Source organism: Fundulus heteroclitus, chromosome 4, assembly GCF_011125445.2.
Source record: "Fundulus heteroclitus isolate FHET01 chromosome 4, MU-UCD_Fhet_4.1, whole genome shotgun sequence".
NCBI lineage: Eukaryota > Metazoa > Chordata > Actinopteri > Cyprinodontiformes > Fundulidae > Fundulus > Fundulus heteroclitus.
In genome coordinates this window covers 427,420-436,932 of record NC_046364.1, presented here as the reverse complement: position 1 = coordinate 436,932, position 9,513 = coordinate 427,420, and the positions used below count along the sequence as shown (strand labels likewise).

At 46.7% G+C, this 9,513-nt stretch overlaps 1 protein-coding gene and 1 long non-coding RNA gene across 4 annotated transcripts; both read right to left on the bottom strand.

Moving 5' to 3' along the window:
• Positions 1-742: 742 nt before the first annotated feature.
• Positions 743-9,513, bottom strand: nob1 (NIN1 (RPN12) binding protein 1 homolog). Its single transcript, XM_036135774.1, has 10 exons — positions 9,388-9,513; positions 5,447-5,579; positions 4,902-5,035; positions 4,748-4,819; positions 4,539-4,673; positions 4,321-4,458; positions 3,791-4,030; positions 3,621-3,718; positions 3,313-3,457; positions 743-1,283 (listed from the first exon to the last, which is right to left on the bottom strand). Exons 1-10 carry the CDS (start codon positions 9,454-9,456, stop codon positions 1,014-1,016), a joined length of 1,434 nt encoding a protein of 477 aa, XP_035991667.1. The 5' UTR covers positions 9,457-9,513; the 3' UTR covers positions 743-1,013.
• LOC118562852 lies at positions 1,321-3,273 on the bottom strand. 3 transcript variants are annotated; one of them, XR_004930830.1, is made up of 3 exons: positions 3,082-3,273; positions 1,405-2,737; positions 1,321-1,337 (listed from the first exon to the last, which is right to left on the bottom strand). It is a non-coding gene; the product is annotated as an uncharacterized LOC118562852 (long non-coding RNA). The 3 variants fall into 3 exon arrangements; XR_004930829.1 differs by having other exon boundaries at positions 1,405-2,852; positions 3,082-3,096; XR_004930831.1 differs by lacking the exon at positions 3,082-3,273 and having other exon boundaries at positions 1,405-1,567; positions 1,620-2,893.

Sequence of the window (9,513 nt, the reverse complement as noted above, 5' to 3'; positions counted from 1 at the left end):
TAATGCAATTCAATAAACTTTTATTTCTATAGCAGGAGTACTTTCTATGTTGGATGGTAATAGTGGATTACCAACATTCTACTTTTAGAGACTCTAGGAACCACCAGCAGTTGATTTTCATCAGAACTCTTGCTGCAGCATTTTGGATCAGCTGAAGACTTTGAACTGCATTTTGTGGACTTCCTGATAGTAAAGAATTACAATAGTCCAGCCTTGAAGTAACAAATGCATGGACTAGTTTTTCAGCATCACTCCTGGACAGAATGTTTCTAATTTTGGCGATATTCCGGAGGTGAAAAAAGGAAACTCTGGAAACCTGTTTAATATGGGATTTAAATGACATGTCTTGGTCAAAAATAACACCAAGATTTTTTACTTTATTACCAGAGGCCAAGTTAATGCCACCCAGATTAAGTGATTGATTAAGAACTTTATTTTTTGAGGACCAAAGATTACAACTTCTGTCTTGTCAGAATTTAAATGCAGGAAATTTAAAGTCATCCATCTTTTGTTCAGGACGTCCTGTACGAACGGATCAGAACCAGTTTTGAGTGACGCAGTTTTAGAAATAAAAGCCCAGAACATTTCCCTCCCTTCAACCACCATTAATCCAAGGTGGACCCATAGAAAATGTTCTGATCGGGAAGCCTTTCTTCAGTCAGGGCGGTTCTGCACCTCCTGGTCCAGATGGTGACCAGAACATGAACTGAAACGGGTTCTAGAAGAAGACCCAGAAGCGAAGCAGGTTCTGGTGTTTAATAATTAAATCAGACAGTTTAACAATAATACATTTAGTTCTGAACAGAACCGACAAGGCAAGGGGAAAAGGACAGATCCACCAAGTTCTGCTCTACTGACCCGGTAGTGACCCGAAACTACGGAACCTCCTGAACGCTTCAGGAAGCAGAAGCGTTTTATTGGGTCACACGGTACTGATGCCACACAGAACCTGGTTCCAAACTGTCACTGTGGTTCTGGTTCTGTGCGAGTCCAGACCAACAGGAAGGCGATGGTCACTTCTTCTTGACGAACTTCCTGCGGGCGGCGTTGGGGTTGGCCCGCCTCCTGCCGCCGCCGCTCTGCCCGTCTCGGATCTGCAGGTTGGCGGCCCGGCTGTAGACGTCGTTCTGGCAGAACGGCGCGGTTCCGGCCAGGTAATCCGGGTCGAAGACGTCCGTCTTCTGCCGGGCCTTCCTGGAGAGCCGCTGCTGGGGGAAGCGCTGGTCCTCCACCAGCTGAGGGTTGCTGGCGTGCTTCCCGCCCCGCGGCAGCGGCAGAGAGTGCTGCGACACAAACAGGAAGCAGGAGGGTTAAACTGGACCGACCTGGTTCTGGACCTGGTTCTGGACCGCCCCGGGTCCCACCGCGGTTCTGTACCTGGTTCTGGACCGCCCCGGGTTCCACCTGGTTCTGGACCGCCCCGGGTCCCACCGCGGTTCTGGACCGTCCCGGGTCCGACCTGGTTCTGGACCGTCACGGGTCCCACCGAGGTTCTGGACCGTCCCGGGTCCCACCGAGGTTCTGGACCTGGTTCTGGACCGCCCCGGGTCCCACCGCGGTTCTGGACCTGGTTCTGGACCGTCCCGGGTCCCACCGAGGTTCTGGACCTGGTTCTGGACCGTCCCGGGTCCCACCTGGTTCTGGACCTACCCGGGTCCCACCGCGGTTCTGGACCTGGTTCTGGACCTTCCCGGGTCCCACCGCGGTTCTGGACCGTCCCGGGTCCCACCGCGGTTCTGGACCTGGTTCTGGACCTTCCCGGGTCCCACCGCGGTTCTGGACCGTCCCGGGTCCCACCGCGGTTCTGGACCTGGTTCTGGACCTACCCGGGTCCGACCGCGGTTCTGGTTTACGTCTGCGGGACCAGCAGCAGAACTTGGCTCCTCACAGGAGGAATAAAGGCCCACTAAGCCAGAACCAGGCAGAACCAGGCCCACGTTCCCTTGGTTCCGTCTACGTCCACATTTTGACCTAGAAGTCCGTCTCGTGTTCTTAGAGCCTCAGGTTCTGCTGACCCGACCCAACTGGACCCGGCTGGAACCTGGAGACCGCACTATCCGGGCCTCTGGTTCTGGCACCAACAGGACCAGTCTGACCGTTGAACCCACTCAGCAAGATACACAGAACCGCACAGAACCGCACAGAACCACAGACCCGTTTGATCCACTTGTTCTACGTCGACAGCTGCAGCAGGTTCCAGAGTCCAAAGACCGGAACCGCCGAGAATCAGAATGACCTCGGTGGGCAGCAGGGAACCAGAACCCAAGCTGGTTCTGACCCAAGTACCATTACTCTGAATTTGTTCCATCAAGTATTTAGAATAATGAGGTTTTATCGTCCCTCCTTCATCCTCGGTTCTCCAGGACTGAAAGTTCTAGCACCAATAAGTTCTTAGCTGGGCCTTCAGGAACCGATACTGGACTTAGTGATAGAACTGTTAAGATTTCGGTTCTGACAAAACATTTTGACACCATAAGACCCGTTCAGAAGGAGGAACCCAGAGGAACCCTGTGGAACCCAGAGGAACCCTGTGGAACCTGAGGAACCCTGTGGAACCTGAGGAACCATGTGGAACCTGAGGAACCATGTGGAACCTGAGGAACCATGTGGAACCAGAGGAACCCTGTGGAACCAGAGGAACCCTGAGGAACCATGTGGAACCTGAGGAACCATGTGGAACCTGAGGAACCATGTGGAACCAGAGGAACCCCGTGGAACCTGAGGAATCAGAGGAACCCTGTGGAACCAGAGGAACCCAGTGGAACCCTGTGGAACCCAGAGGAACCCTGTGGAACCTGAGGAACCATGTGGAACCAGAGGAACCCCGTGGAACCTGAGGAATCAGAGGAACCCTGTGGAACCTAGAGGAACCCTGTGGAACCTGAGGAACCAGAGGAACTGAGGAACCCAGAGGAACCCTGTGGAACCCAGAGGAACCCTGTGGAACCCAGAGGAACCCTGTGGAACCTGAGGAATCAGAGGAACCCTGTGGAACCTAGAGGAACCCTGTGGAACCTGAGGAACCAGAGGAACTGAGGAACCCAGAGGAACCCTGTGGAACCCAGAGGAACCCTGTGGAACCAGAGGAACCCTGAGGAACCCAGAGGAACCCTGTGGAACCCAGAGGAACCCTGTGGAACCCGAGGAACCCTGTGGAACCAGAGGAACCCAGAGGAACCCTGTGGAACCCAGAGGAACCCAGAGGAACCCTGTGGAACCCAGAGGAACCCTGTGGAATCAGAGGAACCCTGTGGAACCCAGAGGAACCCTGTGGAACCCGTAAACAACCAGAAAGACCAGACGGCTCCTCACCCGCTGCCCTCGGGGGTTCAGAACTTTGGGGTTCTTGGAGAAGTGCATGAGAACGCCGCCGTCGGCGCCGATGGTCACGGCCAGCTTCTTCAGGGTCGGGTTCCCGCAGTGAGGACAGAAGAACTTGTTCATGTTGCTGGTCGTCCTGGAAATCAAACACGTTCAGGTGAACCTTGGAACAGACCCGGTTCCTGCGGGCTTCAGAACCTCCCAGAGGAACCGGGGCTGTTCTGAATGAATGAAGGAACTAGAAAACCTTCACAGAAGGTTCTGCAGCATCTCAGAACCTCTGCAGGTGTTCCACTCACTTGAAGCAGGCGTGACACCTGAGAACGTAGTTCCTGGCCTGCTTGATCACCAAGCCGTTCACAGACAGAACATGGAGGCCCATCTGGATCAGAACGTTCTGGAGAGAACCAGGGGAACATGTTTTAAAGTGGACCTCCTCAGCCGGGTCACACAGTTCTGCTGACGGTACCTGCATGGCGAAGTCGGTGGTCAGACACCCGACTCTGACGTCCGCCGCTTCCGTCCAATCAGCTGACTGCATCTTCACCTGTCTGATGTTGCTGGGAGTGATCCAGCCTCCAGAACCACCTTCCTCCTCCTCCTCCTCCTCCTCATTGGGTTCGTTCTCTTTATCCTCGTCGTCTGATTGGTCCTCTGCCGCCGCTGGGCCCGCCCCCTCCGCCGTAGATGGTGAGGCTCCGCCCACGTCCTGGAAACAGACAGAGCTGCATCTTTCTGCTGTTCGTCAGACTGCAGGAGAACAACCGGTCCAGAACCGGTCCACAGCAGAACCGTCCCGGGGCAGAACCGGTCCGGGACAGAACCGGTCCATAACCGGTCCAAAACCGTTCCGGGCGGAACCGGTCCAGATCCGTTCCGGGGCAGAACCGGTCTGGGGCAGAACCGGGGCAGAACCGGTCCGGTCCAAAACCGGTCCGGGGCAGAACCGGTCCAGAACCGGGGCAGAACCGGTCCAGAACCGGGGCAGAACAGCCTCACCAGTAGAGCCAGCAGGTCGTCGTCGATGCTGGGCAGCGGATCTCTCCAGAACTGGAAGCTGTTGAAAAGTTCTGCCGTCTCGCAGGACGCCTGCGTGTCCGTCTGTCTGCGGTCCGTCTTCACGGACTCTGTCGGACCCTGACGGAACAGAACCACAGCCCGTTAAGACCGAAGGTCCGCCGGCTGAGGGACGGTTCCGTCTGAAGGCGCTGACCCACCAGCAGGTCCAGCAGGTCTTTCTGGATGCAGGGCAGCGGATCCCTCCAGAACTGGAAGCTGTTGAACCGGTCCGACTGGCCGGACCGGTCCGTGTCCGTCTGAGTCGGTCCCGGGTTCTGGGCCTCTGCGGACCTCTGAGGAGACAGAACCAGGACTCAGGTTACCTGCACCAGCACCTGGACGTAGAACCCACTCAGCGGTTCTGTACCTTAGAGGGCAAGTGGAACCCTGCGATGTTCACCGGAGCCTCTGGGTGGCGCTGCGTGCTCTGAATGTTCACCTGAAACCGGCGGTTCCACAGTTACTGATGGCCAGAACCTGGTCAGAAGTTCTGATGGAACCCAGGAACACTGAGCCGGTACCTTGAGCTGCGGTTCTGTCTTCAGGTGCTGCGATCCAACGTGCTCCAGCTCCAGCTGGTAGGTCAGAGCCAGAACCTTGATGTCGGTGGCGGACAGGCTCGGGTAGTCTCCGGTCTTCTTGGAGAACTCCGTCACTGAAAACAGAACCATCAGAACATCCCACCAGAACTTCACTTAGGTTCTAACACTGAAAACAGAACCATCAGAACATCCCACCAGAACTTCACTTAGGTTCTAACACTGAAAACAGAACCATCAGAACATCCGACCAGAACTTCACTTGGGTTCTAACACTGAAAACAGAACCATCAGAACATCCGACCAGAACTTCACTTAGGTTCTAACACTAAAAACAGAACCATCATAACATCCCACCAGAACTTCACATGGGTTCTAACAGTTCCCATGTTTAAATCGCTGACAGTCAAGTTCTGCAGTTCCTGGCTGCTTCGGAGTTTAGGTTCTGATGCGGTTCTGGTGTGTTGTGGACCGGGTTACTCACCGGTTCTGATGTGTTCTAGTGCGTTGTGGACCGGGTTACTCACCGGTTCTGATGTGTTCTGGGTGCGGCTCCTTGAAGGTGAGCTGGTACGGCAGGAAGGCCAGGCTCCTCCTGGTGGCTCGGTCTCTGATCTCGTCCAGAACCTCTCTCAGGGTGTAGATGTTCTGGCCGAACTCCTGCAGCAGAACCCAACATCAGGCCAGCGGTGCTGAGATGGACTCTAGGTGGCGCTAGAGCCGCTCTGAGCCACACGGTTCCTTCTTAGTGCTGCGGCCCAGGAAGGGCTTTACTACGCCTGACATAAAGGTTAACTACCTGGTCCAGTTGATTCAAGCTGAGGACTAGTTACTGGTTAATAGTTATTGGTTAATAGTTACAAGTTTAAAAATACTGGTTAATAGTTACTGGTTAATAGTTACAAGTTAAAAAAAATACTGGTAAATAGTTACTGGTTAATAGTTACTGGTTACTGGTTAATAGTTACTGGTTAATAGTTATAAGTTTAAAAATACTGGTTAATAGTTACTGGTTAATAGTTACAAGTTAAAAAAAATACTGGTTAATAGTTACTGGTTACTGGTTAATAGTTACTACTTACTGGTTAATAGTTAATAGTTACTGGTTAATAGTTACAAGTTTAAAAATACTGGTTAATAGTTACTGGTTAATAGTTACAAGTTTAAAAATACTGGTTAATAGTTACTGGTTAATAGTTACAAGTTTAAAAATACTGGTTAATAGTTACTGGTTAATAGTTACAAGTAAAAAAATACTGGTTAATAGTTACTGGTTAATAGTTACAAGTTAAAAAAAATACTGGTTAATAGTTACTGGTTAATAGTTACAAGTTAAAAAAATACTGGTTAATAGTTACTGGTTAATAGTTACAAGTTAAAAAAATACTGGTTAATAGTTACTGGTTACTGGTTAATAGTTACTACTTACTGGTTAATAGTTAATAGTTACTGGTTAATAGTTACTACTTACTGGTTAATAGTTAATAGTTACTGGTTAATAGTTACTACTTACTGGTTAATAGTTAATAGTTACTGGTTAATAGTTATACGTTTAAAAATACTGGTTAATAGTTACTGGTTAATAGTTACAAGTTAAAAAAAATACTGGTTAATAGTTATTGGTTACTGGTTAATAGTTACTACTTACTGGTTAATAGTTATTGGTTAATAGTTACAAGTTTAAAAATACTGGTTAATAGTTACTGGTTAATAGTTACAAGTAAAAAAATACTGGTTAATAGTTACTGGTTAATAGTTACTGGTTACTGGTTAATAGTTACTACTTACTGGTTAATAGTTAATAGTTACTGGTTAATAGTTAATAGTTACTGGTTAATAGTTATAAGTTTAAAAATACTGGTTAATAGTTACTGGTTAATAGTTACAAGTTTAAAAATACTGGTTAATAGTTACTGGTTAATAGTTACAAGTAAAAAAATACTGGTTAATAGTTACTGGTTAATAGTTACAAGTTTAAAAATACTGGTTAATAGTTACTGGTTAATAGTTACAAGTTTAAAAATACTGGTTAATAGTTACAAGTAAAAAAAATACTGGTTAATAGTTACTGGTTAATAGTTACTGGTTAATAGTTACAAGTTTAAAAATACTGGTTAATAGTTACTGGTTAATAGTTACAAGTTAAAAAAAATACTGGTTAATAGTTACTACTTACTGGTTAATAGTTAATAGTTACTGGTTAATAGTTATACGTTTAAAAATACTGGTTAATAGTTACTGGTTAATAGTTACAAGTTAAAAAAATACTGGTTAATAGTTATTGGTTACTGGTTAATAGTTACTACTTACTGGTTAATAGTTATTGGTTAATAGTTACAAGTTTAAAAATACTGGTTAATAGTTACTGGTTAATAGTTACAAGTAAAAAAATACTGGTTAATAGTTACTGGTTAATAGTTACTGGTTACTGGTTAATAGTTACTACTTACTGGTTAATAGTTAATAGTTACTGGTTAATAGTTAATAGTTACTGGTTAATAGTTATAAGTTTAAAAATACTGGTTAATAGTTACTGGTTAATAGTTACAAGTTTAAAAATACTGGTTAATAGTTACTGGTTAATAGTTACAAGTAAAAAAATACTGGTTAATAGTTACTGGTTAATAGTTACAAGTTTAAAAATACTGGTTAATAGTTACAAGTAAAAAAATACTGGTTAATAGTTACTGGTTAATAGTTACTGGTTAATAGTTACTACTTACTGGTTAATAGTTATAAGTTTAAAAAATACTGGTTAATAGTTACTGGTTAATAGTTACTGGTTAATAGTTACAAGTTAAAAAAATACTGGTTAATAGTTACTGGTTAATAGTTACAAGTTAAAAAAATACTGGTTAATAGTTACTGGTTAATAGTTACTGGTTAATAGTTACAAGTTTAAAAATACTGGGTAATAGTTACTGGTTAATAGTTACTAGTTAACAGTTACTGGTTAATAGTTACTAGTTAATAGTTACTCAGGTTTATGAAGGTCATCTACCTAGTAGTGCTGGATGATAATTTAATAATAATATATATCAATCAATAGGGAAAAGTTTTCTTTCCTTTTACTTTCTATCATGTAGGTTAATATTACATCATCACATCCGCCCAACCAATCACAACGCAGACCCGGGAACCAAGCTCGCTAGGTTGCTAAGTAACTGGTTAATAGTTACTGGTTAATAGTTACTGGTTAATAGTTACAAGTTTAAAAATACTGGTTAATAGTTACTGGTTAATAGTTACAAGTTAAAAAAATACTGGTTAATAGTTACTGGTTAATAGTTACAAGTTTAAAAATACTGGGTAATAGTTACTGGTTAATAGTTACTAGTTAACAGTTAATAGTTAATAGTTACTAGTTACTCAGGTTTATGAAGGTCATCTACCTAGTAGTGCTGGATGATAATTTAATAATAATATATATCAATCAATAGGGAAAAGTTTTCTTTCCTTTTACTTTCTATCATGTAGGTTAATATTACATCATCACATCCGCCCAACCAATCACAACGCAGACCCGGGAACCAAGCTCGCTAGGTTGCTAAGTAACAGCATAAAATGCCCAGGGCTGCACTTAAGATAAATGTTTAGAACTTGTTGATAATTATCCGTATCGATCAATATAATTTCTATTTTATGGATAAGCTTGTTTCCTATAACGTCCAGTAGCTGGAACATTTTCTGCTTTGTTCCTCATTCAGTGATTAAAATTACAGAAAGATTTAGTCTACCGCAGCGGTCTTAAAGGGCCGGTGTCCTGAATCACCCTAATCACCTGATCATTTACCTCAGGTGAGCTGAAGCAGGTTAAGAACGAACACTGAGATCACTGCTCTGCGTGGGAAACTAAAGTTTAAACACGCAGAAAGTTTAGCTTCAGGGTGACTGTCAGTGTTCTACCTGGTAATGGATCTAGAATTATTGTCTCTAGGTCCACAGGTAGCACAGCTGGCTTCCCAGGTGCTGAGGGGGTTCCAGGTAGTCTGCTTTGTTCTGCTGGTGCCGAGTCTCAGACGTCCTGAACCATCAGCAGGTGGATGTTTGATGAACCTCTGCAGCCACCAGGTGCCTTTCTCACCTGGGCACCTGGTGGCTGCAGGTCAGTGGACCCCCTGTTGGTGCTGACGCCACAGGTTCCATTTCCCAACAAGCAGTGCGCCACCGGCTGACCCAGCTCTGTGACGTCACAGTGATGCCACTTCTGGCTGATCACAGGTCGGTTCTGCGGGTGATGCTAGACATAGACAACAACGCCGTATACCTGCAGCACACCTGTATTCCGGTACCTGGCCTGGATAAAAACCTTCAGGCTCCCTGGCAGCGGATCCAGGCCACAACCCGTCCGCTCAGAAGCCCCCGTTCCCGGCCAGACCGCGGAGCCTCTCCCCGGCCGCAGCTCCGCCACCTGGAGCCTGACTCACCTGATGCTCTCAGAACACCTGGTCACACCTGGAACACTCACCTGCAGCGGAGCTTGCTTTAAAAACGCTCCAGCGTCCGCGACAACATGCTCCACCTGGGTCGGCGCCATCTTGGTTTGGCGTCCGCACCTTCAGTGACCAATCAGAGGCGAGGAAACCGAGTGCTG

Bases quoted from the DNA above. Each gene is read 5' to 3' on its own strand.
- nob1 (XM_036135774.1), bottom strand. From the start codon at position 9,456: ATGGCGCCGACCCAGGTGGAGCATGTTGTCGCGGACGCTGGAGCGTTT. The intron at 4,674-4,747 runs GTACAGAACCGC...CTGTCTCCTCAG, and splicing joins GGTTCCACTTGCCCTCTAAG to AGGTCCGCAGAGGCCCAGAA. The intron at 1,284-3,312 runs GTGAGGAGCCGT...TTTGTGTCGCAG, and splicing joins TGAACCCCCGAGGGCAGCGG to CACTCTCTGCCGCTGCCGCG.